Genomic DNA, 19,526 nt, shown 5'->3' with positions numbered 1-19,526 from the left:
TAGGCATGTTCTTGCTGATCCCTCCCTTTAACTCTCCCTACTGCTTCTGCAAAAATTCACCCGCACTCACGTAACTGACAGCCGTTAGAGCTGTACGTCCAATTCTGACAGGCAGAATACCAGCTTCGTTAATGAGAAAGGGCCAAGTTACGCCTCTTCGTCATTTAACCCATGGAAAACTAAAGATACGCAGGACGTTAAGTAATAGAAGGGCCCTTAACTTGTTACAATGCACAAAACAGCATGAAAGAACTAATCAGTATATACAATGGATCGCAGTTCACCCAACTGATTGTAAAATGCTGTATTAAAATGATTTCAGTTGTTACACCATGGGTAAATTCTAACTTTTTACAGACCAGTCTTTCAACAGGTGACTTTGATCTGTAAAACGTATACCCAATAAAAGAAAACCGAAAGAAAATATTTAAATGTGCAACTGCACAAATATAATTCCCCACTATTAAGATAACAAAACCTTTTGCTATTACCATAATTATTATATATATTAGAAAGCTATACACAAGCATGTTAATTTCACAGATTTTTTTAAAAGATTCTTAATATTTTATATAATTAGAAATACACATTTCAAAAACAAAACTTCTGCAAAGAGAAAACAGTTATCTTGGTTAGCAAAGCATGGAGTTCTTCATGGCTTAGGGTAGTGCTTTCTATACAAAAAGTCCTTTTTGTTTGTTTCTTCAGGACTGTTTAAAAGATCAGCGAAGCTATCAAGGAAAAAAGAACACATTTTGGCTTAAGGAAACTACAAAAGCCACAAATGCTTTGCAAACTCTGTCTTACTTTTTAATATGAAAATAAGCAAAATGTAATGTACATATTTTTAATATTTTTTTTTATTTCATAAGTGATGCAGACCCAGAATTTTAAAAATTAAATATGTTAGCCCTCGAACTCAACAGTTTTACAAGTATGGTCCTCTTTAAATGTTTTGATCCTTTTTAAAAGAGTGCCATACTCTAATGATATGCCTGCATTTTTGTGAGCATTTTCAGCATGTTAGGTGACCCAGTCTCTTTCCAGCATCAATTCATGGCCACCCAACCCCTGGGTCTGTCAAAACATCTGTACATTTTCTATATGTTGCATAACAGCTGCTTTCTCTCTCAGTAAAGATCTGCCACTTCTGGCAAATGTTTTCCTTTTGTCTATTTACATGTAAATAACGTTGAACCTGCAACATGACACTATCTATTGTAACATACATTTTGCAAGGGAGCACAACAGTGAAAAGAAGTTAGCCTTAAAATCTATTTTGTACAAGTGTTCCGTTGTACAACTCAAGTGCTAAGCTTATCTCAGCATTTCTGTTTATCCTTATACTGTATCACTGAGGCAATTTAAAAGTACTTTTACAAAACAGAGTACCTGACTTTTTTTTTTTTTTCCACACACGGCACATATAATGCATATCGACCCCCCCTCCCCCATTAAGGTATAGCACACACACACTGCAAGAAAAAAAAAAACCTAGTAGGTAATAATGTTATCATGTCGCCCATCCTTCAGAGAGCCGCATGCGCTTGACAGAGGGGCTTTCCCTTTCGTCCGGCGAAGGTCTGGTGAGTCCAATGGGGGAGTGGAATTCGTTCCGGTGGTCTTCTCGGTCACTTCCATCGTAGGAACTGCTACAGCTGCTCAAACTGTCAACGGGAGATCTCCCCGCCTCGTGGCGCGTGTGCTGTGGGTATCTCGAGGGTGTGGCGGTACGGTCTCTAGGAGGAGAAACAGGTTCTGACTTGATGTTGAGGCTTTGAGTAGAAGGCAGGGAGAGATTTGTACTCTGAGATAAATGAGTGCTAGTGCAAGCTCTGTAGGAGGAAAGGAAACCCAGTTACAGACGGAGGAGGCATGGAGCCCCCAGATATGCACAAACACTCACACAACACACCAGTGTAAAGGCTCGCGCAGGACCAGCGCGTGGGGAGGGGGCGAGGACTGTCCTCTGGCCAGAATTCACCAATTCAAAGCGATGAAAGAATCACAGCACCGGCGGTTGGCCTGAGCGGGACGTGCCCTCGCTTTGAAGGGAGGTCTTGCTTTCAACCTCTCTCTCTCTCTCCTTTTTTTTTGACTCAAGAGTCACAACGAATTTCGGAAGGCGAGCCTTTGCACTGCTGGGACCACCCGCAGGTTTCTTTATCGCTAATGCTTGTGTGTGTGTAGGCACCGGCTGAGACAGGGGAGGCACGGGCTTTCTGCTGCGATCAATCCAATCAGTTTCAGCGAAACCAACTATTTTTATCGCTGCTCGTTTTGACATGCAACTTCAGATGCAAAACAGAAACCAAAATTTGGGCCAGGTACATTTTATTCCTTTCAGAATAGAGTTGAAATGGTTGGTCCTAGGATTGACATTAACAAAATGCCACAGGCAGGCAAGGATTTAGGTGTGATTTTATGGTTTAAATCTATGAATTCGTAACTCAGTCCAGACTGCTTTTGAATAAACAACCAAAGAGAAGCAGAGGGGTAGCGGAAGGTGCGAGAGGACTGTACAGTGGGAGGGGGCCCAGCTCAGAGGATGCTCCGAGCACCAAGATTGAAACCGCTATGCTAAAACTTTTCCACAGGCAAGCTGTATAACCATGGTCAGTTCATTTTCTCTGTGTGCGTTTTTGTGGGCAGGTTATGGCAGAGGGAAGCTGAAACAGGCGGGGAGGAGAGTGAATGCTGAGATTGAATGCTCTTCATCTCTACAGGAGAAATGAGACCACTTGCATCTGCAGGATGTTTTGTACAAAAGCACCACCTCCTGGCAAAACCCGACTTTTCTCTTCGTTATTAAAATAAGGGTTCTCGACTTGCAGTTCACATTATGTTCCACTTCAGGGACCGTTTGCTAGGCTGAAGTTAGTGCCTAACCCCAGAGGCAGAGTTTCAAGGTTTCTGGTAGGGAGTATTTATACAGGGGGAGACTGAAGTCAGTAGGCGAAATGCGCCACGTGGCATCAGATTTTTAAACCTGAAGGGATGTGTAGGCATTTTTTACTGTAAGGAGAAGAAATACTGGGATTTGGAAGTAATTTTAAACATCTGGAAGAGACAACTAACTTTAAATGTGGTCTTCTGATTTTTTTCTGAATATTAAATTTTTTTTCTTAATATTAAATTCTGATACTGAGTTGAGCTTCACTTAAGCAACATTTACTATAACTGATGAAAGACAAAATGCTGTATTCTTCTGACAGCTTTAAAATGGAACTATATGGCTTCAACACTGAATGGTATCAGCTGCTTTTATCTGGAATTACTGCAGTCTTTAATAATGGATGGACCTTGTTAGATAACAGGATCTGCTACCTCCAATTGCTTTTATCTACCCTTCATTCCCATACAGATGAGTGTATCAACATTTGCAGCAATCCCTTTCATAAGCCACAGGGTCAGTGAGTAATAGCCCTCACAGTAGTAAATATATGCATTTTTTTGGCAGAGGACATTGTCTTTGCTTTTGTAACTATTAAATTAACATATAAGAAACTGTAAATACCAGACTTCATTATTCCATTTTAGTGAAATATTCCACTCTTTTCCTGAAAACTTGTTGAAAAGAATCCAACAAGAATCAAAAATACATTCCTGGGTTTGGGTTTGTTTGGTTTTTTTTTTTTTGCTTTTCATTTCCAGTGACTTTATTTTTCAGTTGCTTAGCAGATGCTAAGCCTTCACCTGGGAAAACAGGCTGCCAGTTAACATGTATGGTAAGTTTACATATGATTTTAGATGCCAAGTTTATAACTAAACCTCAAAGTCCTGTAGTGATGGTGCCTGGGGGTTTGATTTAGAAGTGTTTGATATGAGCAGATGACATGTCACTTTGCAAAGCTGGGGACAGATAAAAACAATGCTAGTTAAAAACAAAATCCACCACATTCAGTCAAATCTGTTCACGTGGAACATACTTGAATTCTATTGTGTGACAGCCCCCGAAGGACCAGCTCTAGAGGGGTGAACTGCATTTTCTATATAACAGAGCTAGCACTACTGTATGGCAATGCTGCTTTTTTAACAGTGTTTCAGAAGTGAGTATGAGAATGCCTCTCTGTAGGCTTTTCTTTGGATTCCTTGTGATTCATCAGTGGGGTTATGTAAATACCTGGCATACAAATTTGTGGCAGTTTTAAAAATGCATTTTGAACACTTTTTTTGTAAAGTGAAAAAAGGTTAAGAAATCATTTTGGCAGGTCAGGACTAAATTGATGAGTTTTAAAACAGTATAAATAAATTAATTATTTTGTATCATCATTAGGTTTTTATGAATTTTAAATAGAGTCTTTCTCTGCTAAAATTTTTATGAATTCTTTGAATTCTAATATCTCTTTTCTTTTTAACCACAACTTACATGATATCATTAAAATGTTCTGAAACAATTTTACGAGAATCTCATGTAAGCTAAAGTGGTCAATTACTGTTACACATAGATGTGAATGGTGAAATAGTACATACTTGGGTGCAGTCTTCAGACCCGTATTCTAAACAGAGGATTGACCTCTATTTAGAAGAGAAGCTGTGTTATGAAACATGAGAATTCTGCCTGCTACAAAACGATTGCGTGAATGTGTATGAGTGTAGAAACAGCTGTTTGTTTCTATATGTATCAGTGTATATTTTACACTGTTGCTTCCTATAATTATGTAATTTTGGTCCAGGCATGCCCTATTTTCATAATTTGAAACCTACACTAAGTTCACTGAGAAACAGACAAGTTTTGAATATGGAAAATCCACAGAGACTATAAAGCAAATTACTTTAAAGGATGGTGTGTAATTATAAGCACTCAGTAAGTGCCATGCAGTCCACTCATGTTGACATAATCACCTTTTTCCATATATTGTATGAAAACATTCCATTTTATGGGGACAATGAAGAAAATTAATGTTTTAATTTAGGCAGCAGTTCCTGCTAAGACCAGTACAGTGAAAATGTGATGTTTATTTAGAATAAAACAGCAGCATGGGAGAAATGCTGGTTCTCATCTGGGTTCAACACTGAACGACTACACAGCTCTGCTGTCTAAGAGGTGGGAAGCAAGTCAGGATGCAATGAGCTTGCAAGATGGTTTATTCTTGTTGACGCCAGTGAGGTCAATTCTCTGTGTGCCTCCATCTATTCAAATTTCCAGCTGGTATGGAAACTCAGCAGGCACAGAGAGAAGTGCAAGTCTGAGTAGGTGATGAGTGAGGACATGAGCATGCACCAAATAGTTTTTTACAGAGGGAGAAAGTCTATTCGAAGAAGAGCGAGCCTCACATACCTTCTCTTTTATGCCCACACTTGTTTCTCTAAATTAGTTTACTTCCTCACTTCATATATTTTTTCCTCATAAATATATAAGGAACAATTCATTGGCAAAATTTAGTTATGCAAGTTCAGTTGTGTGCTAGTCTGTAACTAGGAGAACAGAGGATATTTCTGACTTGCTAGCAGTGCAACCTTCTTCCCTCCCTCCCTTCTGTTTTGCTTTCAGGTAAAAGCAAAGTTGTGTTTTCATATTTTTTTGATCATTGTAAAAGCAGAGTAAGAATTTCTGTGTCAAGATATTTTGATGAGCTCTCACATGTTAAGGTCTACACTTTATAAACAGATTTCTAAACAAAGAATAATAGGAAAGTGAATCACTGGAACATCTTATTTACAGTGGTGGTATAAGAAAAAGGCTCAATCTGAAATATATATGACTTTTATTCAAAACAAGGAAGTTGGCAGAACTGATACAAAGTCACAAAACACAATGTCACTTGCATCTTGATTTTTCAGTAAAAATGGAACGTATTTTCCCATATCTAGCTAAGGCTATTGCCTAATCAAAATTAATCCTTGCTAAGTAATAAGCTTGCTATGTAAGAGTCACAGAACAGGTCCACAGTGTGGATGGATTTGGACAATTTTTTGATCAAGTGGGTAGAAGCCTGGAGAAATTTCTTTCATGTAAACAATTATCTATACTAAAGATTCTTCAGATGAAACACTGTGACTGCAGTTCTATGTTTGTACTTATATTTTAGGAAAGTCAAAATTTCGCCTCTGGATGACACTTAAGGAAGAAAAGATTCTCTCTTAGACTGGGAAATGTGGATGAAAGAGAACATTTTCCATGTAAGGGACTTGTGCCTAATAAAGTTTAGATCATTTATTTCAAAGTTTGGAATGGACTTCCCTTCTGGTTAGCGACAATTAACTTCTAGTAAACTCTTTGTTCCATGTTAAATAAAGAGTAACCTTCTTTGTAAGAAACACTACAGCAATTTTCAGACAAAATCTCAAAGTTTTGGGAAGGATTGATTGCCAATAGAATTTGTGTGTATTTTTTTCCAGCTGTAGACCAATTAAAAGACTGTGAAAATACTATTTTGCTTTTTAAACTAAAACGTTGAAGAGTCTGACTCGGTTTTTTAATGCCCCAATCATCTCAAAACGGGGTCTACGTTGTTATCCTGTTAACCAGACTCAGCACGAGGCCAAAAGCTGTGCAGACATGGGAAGCAAACGGCTCCCATGCCCACAGGTGCTTGGCCTCAAGCCCACTTGCACCAGTACGGTTGGTAATTGCAGAGTCAGCATGAAGAGTTAGACTTAGGTTGTAGAGATCTCAATTATCTTAAAGATGGTTCTCACAGTGCCGCTGAAATTGGGGAGACTTATCGGAAGCAAGCTAATATGTCTAATCATATCCTGTTCTGTTACTAACCATATTCTCCTGCCATGCATTGAGGAATCAAAGCTGGTTTTCACCTTTAGGCTTCAGTGAAAAACAAAACCTGCTGGAGAACTGGGATGTCTCTTCCAGTAACTGTTTTCTCACAGGTCTCCAAAGCCTACCATTATCAACAAACATGTCACAATCGCCAAACCTTTCCAGTACACAACCTCACTCAGTACCAGGATTTGGGTTGTCAAACCATTTCTAGATGAATTTTCTCAAATGCTTGGGGATGACTATAATTTTTTATGATGGTTTTAATCTTCCTGCAAACTCTAGCTCAGGTTGACATGGACTGAATATGTTTTGTATAATATCAAGTTTTTCAAATAGTCCAAAAGTTAGCACAGGTGCTTTTGCATATTGAACTCAGTGACTAAAATAAAATTCGTATGATTTTCTGCACAGATAGAAGACTTCTCCAGAATTGTCAGTGAAGCAGCTTTCATAGCTGAATTCGTTTACAATTCACTGAAAGAATAATAATAAAAGTAGCAACTCAGAATCTATTCCACCAGCCACAGCCATTATATTTTGACATTCTGTGATATGAATTAGAAACAGATGATGATGTGTGACATATCTGAAAAGGCATGTCATTCGTTTAGGATTTAATTTATACTTTTTTTGGTTAACCAAATAGACTTATTACATTCTTTGGTACACCACTGAAAACAATCAGTTTATTGTAAGGTTACAGTGAAATCTAACATGTGAGTTTTCAATTTATTTGAGACTTCATGTATTTAGTGGTACAATTAGTCTGAATGTTGCCCCAGAAACAGTGCAAACTCAGAAAGAAAATAGAAGAAATGTAAGTGAAAGGTATTAAAACTATTGTTTTCTAGAACAGCAACTATTTCAGTTGTATGTTTTTCTGTAGATAGTATCTATACATGCTTATTTATATAGAAGTGAGGTTCAAAAATATTATGTTTCCTATGAAACACTTGTATAGTTGTCCTTTAAAAACTCAAACCCCTGGTACATGGTAAAGAAACTACACTCTTTATAAAATGTGGTCAGATAAATTAGGAGAATTTTGAAGTTTAAGCCCCATTTATAGTATTGAATAGTTTCACATCATGGCAACAACCATCTTGCAAGAAAAATAGTGCATAAGTGCAACAGCTCTTTCTGAGGAAAAAGTTTACTTTTCGAAGGCATGTGAGATATTTCTCCTCATAAATACACTTTAGTTGCTTGCAGGTTCTGTTTTTGTTATGAAAACTTTTAAAATTCAAACATGTCTAGCCATACCTTTGTGTGGCATGCTGGTAAATCCCTACAGTCTTACTGAATAGAAACTGCAGGTACCAGGATTTTTGAAAATCATATTCTTAAAGTTCACTTCAGTAAGACAATAGGTAGCTTTTTCAAGACTGCATTATGTGAGTTTCCTGCATTAATTTTCATGCTTTTAAAAATCCTGAAATGATTTAGCAGCGTGCTTCACCAATCTTGAACAAACGCTTTGAAATTAGCCACTAGAGGTCACAAATACCTATTGTCCTCAACTTGGGCAAATCACCCTGAATTTTGTGGACTACAGTTCTTAGGCCTAATCATCTTACTTGCTTGTAGAAAATATTTCCAAAGAAACAAAACTTGAATGCCAGAGCTGAGCCCAAGGGGGTATGTAATTATTATGTAAGATTAAAGCTTAATCTCAGGTCAAATCATTATGTCACTCGATTAAAAATATTGAGACAATTTTGAGGTTTACTGTAAATGCTTGTGCTATAGTAACTGGAAATAAAAAGCATAAATGGCAAAATACAGCAACAGCACAATATAAGTGTTTAGTTCGGTCTTTAGTAGTGAAATAAAACATTATTTAAAGAAATAAAGAGAAAAACATGAACAGTAGTCCTTACGGCACTACTAAGAAAATATCATGGACACAGAATATTTAATTTTAGCTACCTAGCAAACTTTTCCTGAAATACATAGTTCCAGGTTTGAGAAATGGAGCTCTTACACATAGTAAATACGTGCTGATGTGTTATCTTGATGTATTTCAGGTTTGGGCTTACTGGTGAGACTGAAGTCACTGTAGAACAATAAAATAAAGAGAACACTGCTTACCCCAATTGACTGAGGGCAGACGGTGGCATGTTATGTAGGTGTTGCTGTTGCCAGCCAGTCACAGAACCAAGATGTAGAGCACTGGCTGTATTAAACCCAGAGAGAGATGATATATCTGCACTACTCAGAGAATATTCTAGATTTGAAAACAGAAAAGACAATAATTAAAAGAGAATTAAGGAGGAAGCAATTAAACAATAACTAGCATCATAATTTTCACATGTCACTTTATAAGCCTTTTAATTTTAATTACACCAATCGCATTAAGTTGTGGCAGAAAAAGTAGACCTTCCTCTTCCCTCAACTCATTAACTTGGGACCAAATAATGCACTAATAATTACTCTGTGATTTAGCAGGTTTGTTTTGGATCTGGGAGATCCAAAGCATTCTCAGCCTGTATATCCACCGTAACTACAGCTGCATTCTCCCAGAGTCAAAGGCTCGAAAAACACAGCAATGTTTCAGTTATGGTCTTTCTTGCCGAACCCAGCAGGCAGCCTGTGTCTGAACAACGCACGCCTTCTCTGAAGAGCATTGGATCTGTACGCCAGCATGCTCTACGCAGTGGCCATGTGCAAAGGGAACTGGAAAGGATGTCTTGAGGCTTCATTTCGAGTCTTTCCAGAGTAGCTGTGTGATAGCCCACAAAGTTATTGAGCTCTGTTTTGAAGCCAGTGAAACTGCTTGCTCCCATTACCTCGATGACTTTAGGAAGGTGCACTCAAGTACATGAAATTACCTGTTGTATTAAGAGCATTAAGAACTGTTTTTTAAGTTACATTTTTTATTAAAGCCAATGAAAGATACAGAATAAGTAAATGAAATGTAAAAGCATATCAGCTATGAATCTTTCAGTTTCTCCCAATGAACATTAACTAATTCATTAGTACTGAGATAGACATTTATCTTGATCCCTCCCCCCAGCTTTACATCTTGAACCCATACTTACCAGTACCATATGTTGTTGAGATGGCTGATGGGTATCCTCCCATCCCTTGCCCTGGTAGAGTAGGAGTTGCTACGGAAACCACTGGAGTAGCCAATGACTGAGCAGACTGGGAGTTATTTATCCTCTGATTCTTTTAAAGTAAGTAAAATAAACATATTATTGACTAGTTTTAAGTCAGTTAACTGTATTAGCTTTCTGGGTGTGTTTTGTGCATGAGGAATACAGGCTGATACTAATTTCTATAAATTAATCATTTAACATGTGGCTTTTATGAACTCTGCCAACCCTATCATTTACAAGCCTTCAGGAGACCAGTTGTCACCATAGTAACCCATTACATCACTATCTCCTAGGTAACTGAACTAGTAACAAGTAAGATTGCTTTTATTGTGGGTATAAGAACAGATTGTGTGAAAAACTAATGAAATACGTAAACTCTACTCTCATTGTTTTCTTTTTCACTCAGATGAAAAAAAAAAGAAAAAAAAAAAAAAGAGAAGAAAAAAGGCAAAAGAGAAAAACCCAGAACCCAGTCCTACTGGATTTAATGCTTTGAACGTGAGGCGCACCCCGAGACTGCTGAACACCGAACTCTTACCAGTAGATGGTGCTCAGACTACTTCGTTTTTGTGCAATAAAACAAACTTCAGGAGCATTAGGTAGTAGAGCAGTGACACGTTTATCTCTAACTCCCGGGCACTAGATGTTGCACTGTAAAATATTGCACTAGACACCTCTAATCCTGTGAGTGGCAGGGGGAAATGATCACACAGCCACCAAAAAAAATGTCATAAGGCTGTGCCGTTGAAGACGGCACAAGTTTACATGCTCTCCAATCACCAGCAACAAGAAAGCTTTATTCTAGCATGCATAATTGGAATATGTGCAACAAATGCACCTGGCCTTCCATATTGCTAAATTTCAAAAATTAATACGAACTTTTTGTTCACAAAATAGGTATGGTAAATTTTCGCATTTTCAACCAACACTTCACCTACACAAGTATCAATCATACAAAAAAACTGATTTTCTTTTCCTCGTTATTAAGATGAACATCACTACCACTTACCAGAAGCAGATCAACATCCTCAGACTGAGTGCATGGGAAAGGAGCATTAAAAATCAGTGAATATAAATATTTACCAGGGAGCAGATTTCTAGCCTAGGGAATAGCTTCATCTGAAAGGGGCAGCAAATTAAACACTATCTGAGCACAGACTGGAAAAGTAACACTTTATAGAACCCCTCTTTGTCCTTCTAGTGGGATGTTTGTTTCTACGGTGAGGATAATCTATCCAGATTTCAGCACAAGACTTTCTCTAAGAATTCATTATTTCTTCTACAGCCCCAGAGGCTGCAGATTGTGTTGCTATACCTGGTTTCAGGAGACCTGACCATTCACAGAATCCCTTGGAAAGTATCAGTTTTAAGGACCTTGGAATAAATCATTTGATGCAGAGAGCTTGTCACTGCCTTGGTCGACTTTGAGCATTGCCCTGTAGGAGACTATTAGTTACGTATCCTCTCAGAAGGCAGCATCATATTTATGGGGGTTTTACTTCGATGTTCAAAGTTAATATATTATGCGCCAAGGTAAAGTAGGCAACTTGGAAGTTGTTTTAATAGTGTCTGTTACATAATAGAAAAATGAGTTTATAGTGTCACTTAAATTTACCATCAAGACCCTTTTTAAATTAAGCTCACTTTTAATGTTAAGTCACTCATGAAAGATTTACTTGCAACCACTAGCCGACTTTCAGAAGGGAACTACAAGATACGCACATGACACTTTCACGATTCAACCCTCTAGCATAATAGCCTGCCTAAATCTTGTTAATCCTGGCAGGAGATATGGCAGTTTCATGCTCCTTTTTATGCTGCTCTATCTATGTAGTACCTCTTGTCTCTATAAAATTTGGAGCTCAGAGTGATAGAGTTCAAATTAATTTGTCTGTAGTTCATCTGCCATCTGCTGAGAGTCTGTGTGGCTAAATATTTGAGAGAAACATAGTGGGTCAGGAATATTCAGAGTTAAATTCAGCCTTTATAACAAATCCAGGAAGGGCTCTTCCAGCTAGTAGGAAAGTGCAGAAGTTTAGGCTGTGCAGGACACAGTTCCTATTTTGCAACTCAATAGAAAAAAGGGAGGAAGTAAATATGACTTCATAAAAGCAATCAAACAGGCTCTTCCTACATCCTCAGCTCAATGTCAAGCCTTAAGGTTAGACAGAAGGACCAAACAAGCCAGAATGTGGAATGTCATTCTGCTCATGTTAGTTGCTTGAGCAGGCCTTGAAATTCCTATCTCTCTCTTAAGTGAAGGAGGTAAAAAAAAAAGCTTTGAAAATGCATTACCACTGATGGCATTGTATTCTTGCTGCCAGGTGGAATAAGCACACGGAGATCTGGTTTACGGTTGTTCATTCCCAAATTCATTGGAGGCGGAGATTTTGCTTGCATATTCTTGTTCAAGTTGCCAGGTGAGACCAGCAGACCTGGTGAGTTACGGGGGTTGCCATATCCATTTCCTGTTTAGGTAAAAAAAAAAAAAAAGAAAAGGAAGAAATAAAAGAAAAAAGAGAGAGAGGGATTATAAACTCCGATGTCTTTCTTAAGACAGAACACTAAAAATGCTGAATTAAAAAAATTATGGTAAATACCTGTGTCATGCAATATATCTTTTTAGGAAAATACAACACATTCCATATTTGGAGTAACTGCTCTTAAAATGCTTTCTGTCATGGCAGCCGACATCTCAGTGATGTGCTGAAAATTAACTGGATTATAGGACTCTGTCTACAGCACCATGGTACATAGCACAATATACTGTGCACCCGGAGCAGCCAAGATCTAACTTTTGCCTTACAAGAGAATCAGGAAATCAGACAATCTTACAGCTTAGGAAAATGTCAAAGCTTTGCTGTGTTTTTTAGACAACTACAGAGGATTCTGCCTTGCCTGACTCAGCCCTTTCCAGGTCATGATTTTGTTTTGTTTTTAAACAAAGGATGAGTATAGCCAGGCTATAATTTCCAGAAAAGGCAGGGGGAGGACTAGGAAGATTCTCAAATGTTTTTGGCTTTCTTTCACCACACTTTTTGGACCTGATTCTGTCAACACTGAAGTCAATGGGAGCGAGAGCATAACCTTATTTGGAAAATACCACCGTATCTTTAATTTTCATCTCTGCTGCTTTCTGTATATCCCAGGAGCAATTCCGACAGGCAAATGCTTTATTTGCCTTTTTCAGAAAAGGGTTTCCTTCTCTCACCACATAGCAGGGGCAACTGTGTGTCTGTAAGGTTACTGACCTACCATTCCACTAGAAACGAGACCTTCCTATTTTCATCTGCCTAGTTTCACCTTTTCCCCATGCAAAGTCTGGGCAAAGAGATGATCTTTTAGTCTAGCTTTGAAATTACGTCTGCACACGTTCAAGAGGGATACAGAAACTGCCAGCCACAGAGAGGGAATAGCAAGAAAACAGGTACAGAAAGAGAAGACTTCCATGGATATACAGCAAGAAAACAAATGCTGCGGGAGACTTTCTGTTCTGTGCTCATCTTTTGCTCGCAGCCGCAAGCCGCGACACACAACCTAGAATACCAAAATTATTAAATACAAAAACACCACTTCAAGCTCTAGAAGACCCTAAACTGTGACATAGACCCTGAACACAGAGGTTTAGGACACACAGGAAGTATCATGAAGTGTTTGACTTCCATATTTGCGAGGTACCTTTTGTCATAGTTCTGGCCTGGCTTGTTTATTCTCATAGTTTTTACTATAATGATCTCACAAACCTCTGCAGAAGGGAAATAAGATCAAAACTTAGAAGCACTCAGATCACTCCAGAGATTTTGTATTAAAATAGTATTCATAATTAACCTTGTTTATTTCCTTAGTAATATCTTACATTTAGGGAGATAAAATGAATTAATGAAAAGGAAAAAGGTGTATTTTACACTTACGAAGGTAAAATACCAGAACACTGCCAAGAATTTTCCATTTTGTGTCTATAGGCTTTTTTTTTTTAAATGAACGATTGCTCTCAACATGGATTTGCTACATATTATGCCCTCATTAACGCTAGATGTTACTGGAGGCAGCGAAACTGGGAGGGGCATTTTGAACATACAGTATTTTCTTCTGAAAATGACAGTGCGTTTAAAAGTTGTTCTTTGACAAACTGACCACTGAAAAGCAGCAATGATGTGGAGAAGCGATCAACAGAAGAAACGGAAGCAAAAGAAGAGTTTCTCTGGTGCTGGTTTCATACAGGAGCTATTTTACAAGCAGGAAGTCAAACAGCCTTGTGAAATCTGCTGTATGACAAGCATTTGTTCATGGAGTCTACCTGAAGCTGCTTGAAGAAGCAGAGTAATTTTTTTTTCTTAGTTCTACAACATGCAACCTAAGATACTTAAGAAAACAGCATGTACTGTAATCTATATGTTTGTTTCTATGGTTGTGATTTTCAGAGAACAGAGAGCCCTTAGGAGAAAGAACTCCCATTTTCTACGGATTTACTTAATATAATTTTCTATTAAAATTAAAAGGAAGAATGCACCCGCATCAAACTTTATTCTTCAGAAACTTTTGCCTGACCTTTATATTATTTACCTACTGATGTAAAATATTTTGAACAGTGATAACATTTCTTATGATTGTATTTTTAGAAGATGGAATTTTTTTTGGGAACTACTGCAATCTTCTCTTTACCAGTAGATTTCTGCTGTTCATGGCATATTATGCCAGCTAGCATTTTGGAGCCATATAATAACCATTCCTCTTTCCAGCCACCAAATTGTTATTCTTTGGTATAATATGGATTCAGGAATGTAAGACTGTGGACTTAAACCAATGATACAGAAACCCATCATTTGAAAATCAATGATGAATGCATGCATGCGGTTTACAGTTAAGAAGAGTCTGCATTTAAACCAGCTCTTTAAACTGTATCCACTTTACTCAGAAAGCTGTGGCCTGCTCCGAGGCAGCTGTCCCACCTTCAGATAAATCCACCGAAGAGAATGGCCTCATTTACATTCAGAGGCAAAAAAATGCATAAGACTTCTAATATACAAATTAAACCTTCCTTCATCCTGTACTTTAAAATTACACTCTGCCTGGACAATTATCAATTTAGATGTGACTGTATGCAGAACATCGCATTCCACTATCCACTTGAAAGCGCAAAAATTATATGTCATGTATGAATGGATTTCCTGATTATAGATTATAAGAAAATGAAAAACAGATGGATCTCAGAGCAAGTTGGCTTTACATTTTTTATTTGGTTAAAAGCCATATTTTTGCTGGAATAGAACATTTTTAAACATTACAGATATAACTTGTAATGTATAATGAAAATAAAAACACTAGATGCACAAGTTTTAAAGGGCGTATGTCAGAATTTGTAAATTTATAGCATTTTCAATTCAAGAAGTTTTCAGAGAAAATAATTTTTTCTCGTGTTGTTTGTTATACTGACTTGAAAGAGTAAAAATATTTTACACAGAAAAGAGCTTGTTTCTAGACAGAACTAGTGGAGCAGCACGTGTCATGAAATGCAGTGCCAGACTTTGTATTTGGACTAATGGCAGAATATAAAGACAAATGCTTTCTGAGCATAGAATGCTCTTCTTGGGCATGTTCCCACATTCTGCAGTTAGGCTCAAGTGCCGTTAACTTTAGAAGGAAGTCTGTCCAAGTACAGGCTGCATGATTAATCCCTGCAATATCACCTTTTAAAAACATCCAGAAAAGTTATTTTTGTGCACCAGTAGTTAGTCACTTAGGTAAAAAAAGGGTCATTTACTCATGGAAAACTACAATTTGAATTATGTGACAAATTCATGTATCTTAAATGGTCACTTCCATGTTTTAAGAATTTAAGGGTATGAGTAGGGCACAAGTTGATTCAGGACAGGACAGAGAGCAAAGTTTACTTTTCTTTCATCCCCCATTATTAATACCTGTACTTTACATGTAGTTTTGGTCACCGGTATTACAGTGGTTGCAAAGTGGCTGCAATTCTTGATATTGTCAGAGTCAGAGCAATAGTACTGTACTGAGTGTTTTACCCATGGATTTTTCCACGTGTTAAGGTAGCACAAATGAAGAAAGAGTAATTTATTTCCATATCTGTCAACATTCTTGACCAGCATTGTCATGATTCAAAATCCTTAAGTCTTGAAAAATCAATAAATTTTTGTATTTTGATTTCCTGAAGTTTTGAACCTGTCATGTTCCTACTTGTTTCCTTTTAACTTGTGATTAAATATACTGAATGAAAAAACCTCTGTGATAGTTCTAGAAGTATGAAGAACAAGACAAAAAATTCATATGCCCTTTCTATGATCTTTCTTTCATTTACTCTAATGCTTTTCACTGATCATGTGGATTGAGAATTTACAAGATTTTTAGGAACCTGGGATGACAACTTTTGATTAATTTTAATAGGAAAATAGCTTTCAAATTCTCAAAGGAGTTTCAATAAGTATTAATGTGTATTTCAAGTGTCCAACAAATGTATGCTCTTCGTTGAGGAAATTATCATAATTCTTCCAAGAAGAATACGAACATTCCATTTCGTGGAAGATTCCTGACCCTTACTGGGTGATATTAAATACACATTGCATATAGATGTGTCATGGTTTAGCCCCTATAAGCAACTAAGTACCACACAGCTGCTTGCTCACTTACCCCCACAGGTATGATGGGGGTAGAATTGGAGGAAAAAGATGAAGAGAACTTGTGTGTTAAGAACAGTTTAATAATTGAAAGTAAGTGAAATAAAATAATTATACTAATAATACAAATACTAATATTAAATGGAAATACTACTGCTACTAATGATAATAATACGTGATAAAACAAAAAAGGAAAAAAGGAAGGAAAACAAAATGATGCAGCTGCTCACCACCAACCAACTGCAACTCAACCAGTCCCTGAGCAGTGATTTCCCCTGCCAGCCCACTCCCACAGCTTATATACTGAGCATGACATTTGATGGCATGAAATGCCCCTTTGCTCAGTTTAGGTCAGGACTCTGGGCTGTGTCCCCTCTCAGCTTCTTCTTGTAGAGAAACCTCTTCTTGTAGGGAAGAAGATGGGAGCACAGGAGCAGTATCAGAAACTGAAAAAGTCCTTGGCTTGGTATAAATATTCCTTAGCAACAACTAAAACCATTAGTGGTTATCAATTTTCTCCTCAGCACCAATCCAAAACACAGCCTCATAATAGCTACTGTGAGGAAAATTAACTCTATTCCAACTACAACTAGCACAATATGACTTTATGACTGACCATTAAGCCTCTCCAAAATAATGTTAAATTTAGAATGAATCTATATAAACATGAGTCAATTATACTACAATTTACCTCCACTTCAAAATATATGTGTGTATAAAGGAAACCGCAGTAATAGAAATTTTGCTAAATTTACACCCAGTGCACTCTTCACTCAGTGCATTTTCCACATTCTGGAGGAGTGGAAATTGTTCCTAGTAGTAACTGAAAGGCAATGAATGGGTTCCTCTTCTCTCTTACATCTTATGTGTAAATTTTTTTAAAAAGATTACACGCAGCTCCAAACAGGCTATGGTTTACTGCCCAAACAAAATAAAGTGCTAATGCCAGGAAGCTGTACTGGTGTTCACCTAAATATAATTTTTAAAAGAGATAATTGAAGGTTCTTACATGTTGCATGCTAGTACGTGACCTCTACTAACTGTAAGCGGTAGAAGAAAACCAATCTGCAGATATGCTCATCCAGAGAAAGGAAAATCTTTACATTTAAGTAGCTGCCCATTCCCACAATGTTACACTAATGGACCGACTTTACTGAATTACTGGGAGCCAACTCAGACAGATGTGGTATATAAAACCTACTGACTTTGTGTGAAAGAATTCTCAAGCACCTTGTGAAATAATAGCTGCTTTTTGGACTGAAATAGAATGAAAGTGCCATGAATGCACAGACATTTGGAAGAATGGGAAGACAATGAGGAGAAAACTATTTCAACAACTCTGTTGTAGTTTTGGAAACCAACCATTTAGAAATAATGTAAATAAACCCAATATAACAATAATAAATAAATATAACAAGAATATAAGATCCAGGTCTCTGTCTAACTCACTTATTCTGGCCACGCAGGTTGTATAACTGCTAATGGAAAATTCTTGCTCTTTAAGTCTAAAGCTGTGTAAAGGGCACTATGTAAAATGGCACTGCAGCTGCCCTGTGCTGGGAAAAAAAGACAGGATTTGGGGAATCACTAAAATACTGTTAATACTGTATGCAATTAAGGTGTACATGAGGGTGACCTGCAGTAGGACTGCACAAAGCTAAAGGTTGCGCTGCATTCCATCCCACAAATTTGGGTGTTAGTGAAATCTCATTGTGGAAACCAGGAAAATGCACTTATTCCACCGGAGTGGAGGTAAATGGCCTTATCAAATTTCCTATGGCAAACTGTCTATGATTTGCTTATATCTGTAGTATATTATGAAGAAAGTGACTTCTCTATTCTGTAGATCACATTTTTCAGTTTTGCTAGGTCTGTGGGCTGGTTCAAGTACTTAAGCTCAGGTCCTAATATTAGACAGTATGGGTCTTAGTGCTAAATCTCATGTTTAGCGTCATTAGCAGTCCTCTAACCAGTCCTATAGTTCCCCTCCCCTGGCCTGATTCAGATGCCTGCCATGACATCCTGGCCCATCTCTACCCCCATGGAGATGCCTGATGCCCAGGGTTGTGTCCGCCCCCAGCTGCCCCCTCGCCTGCCCTGCTGCCCCCAGCAAGCCCACGCTGTTCTCAGCCCCCAGCTGCCACCAGCCCCCAGGGTGTCCTGGCAGCATGTTCCTCATCATCAAAGAATTCAAAACCAGCTCTTCCACTTCAAATCTCCAAGTACTCTCAGGTACCTTAATGAACTGTTTACATGGATGAAGCAGTCAAAATTATTCCTAACCCTTGGGTTACTGCCATATAAAATTTGGAACATCCTTATGATCTACTCTATGTGAAGCATTTGCAGGTGCACACTGCTGTTGCTGAAAATGGGCACGTGTGTCCCATACTGCGGCAACTGGGCTCAGATTTCCTTCAGGACAGAGATGATGCTTCTCAGTCAGAAGCTGAAAGTAAAGAAGTGGCTCTTTGGCCACTTGACAACATGGAGCACATTGCGAAACACATTTCTGGAAATCTAAGGGCATGCCATGAATCTAGGAGGCTAGAAATCTGAGATGCTTTTTCAGCCAAATGGGTAAATAGATGAGTTTATTTAGATATAGAATGAAAGGCCATGAGAAGAGAAACCTGACCTGTGTATCACAGACCATTACACTTCATGCAAATACCTTACTGCTGAGTCAAGTGTACATAACTAAGTACATGGCAAACCAACCTGATCACCAACACTGCGGTTATGTTCTGTTGCTATAATAAGATTCGTATTTAAATGTTTCTAAAGTGCTTCTTGCACTAAGTATTCCCCCGCCTCAGGAGTTCACACCTTAATAAAATAAATGCGAAGGTGGCACCTGACTTTCTACAGAATTAACCTGTGGCTACCCACATACGGAACTGTGAACGCCCCTTCAGAACGTTTCTTATGGCAATTAGGTTTCCCAGGCTGCAGGCAGATACTTCAGGACGTGTCTGGGCTCCCACCCTGCAACCTTTGGAATAGGGGTACATCATACAGGCAGTGAGGGCCCGTAGCAAATCATACACTGAGAGAAGGGGGAGT

General features: G+C 38.0%; 1 protein-coding gene across 5 annotated transcripts in view; it reads right to left on the bottom strand.

Annotated features, from left to right (window-relative positions):
* Positions 1-297: 297 nt before the first annotated feature.
* MEF2C (myocyte enhancer factor 2C) overlaps positions 298-19,526 on the bottom strand; it is a 76,905-nt gene continuing 57,676 nt past the window's right edge. For 3 of the 5 annotated variants that reach the window (XM_010154452.1, XM_010154459.1, XM_010154477.1), the window contains 4 exons: positions 12,121-12,293; positions 9,766-9,895; positions 8,816-8,951; positions 298-1,835 (listed from right to left, as the gene is read on the bottom strand). In XM_010154452.1, coding sequence (XP_010152754.1) covers positions 1,514-1,835; positions 8,816-8,951; positions 9,766-9,895; positions 12,121-12,293 — 761 coding nt within the window. In that variant the 3' untranslated portion in view covers positions 298-1,513. Of the gene's footprint in view, positions 1,836-8,815; positions 8,952-9,765; positions 9,896-10,834; positions 10,859-12,120; positions 12,294-19,526 lie in introns of all 5 variants that reach the window. The other 2 variants (XM_010154484.1, XM_010154467.1) reach the window with 2 other exon arrangements.

Source organism: Eurypyga helias, unplaced genomic scaffold (assembly GCF_000690775.1).
Source record: "Eurypyga helias isolate BGI_N326 unplaced genomic scaffold, ASM69077v1 scaffold27890, whole genome shotgun sequence".
Lineage (NCBI taxonomy): Eukaryota > Metazoa > Chordata > Aves > Eurypygiformes > Eurypygidae > Eurypyga > Eurypyga helias.
Note: the sequence above shows the minus strand (reverse complement) of the source record. Positions and strands in the feature narration are given on the sequence as shown.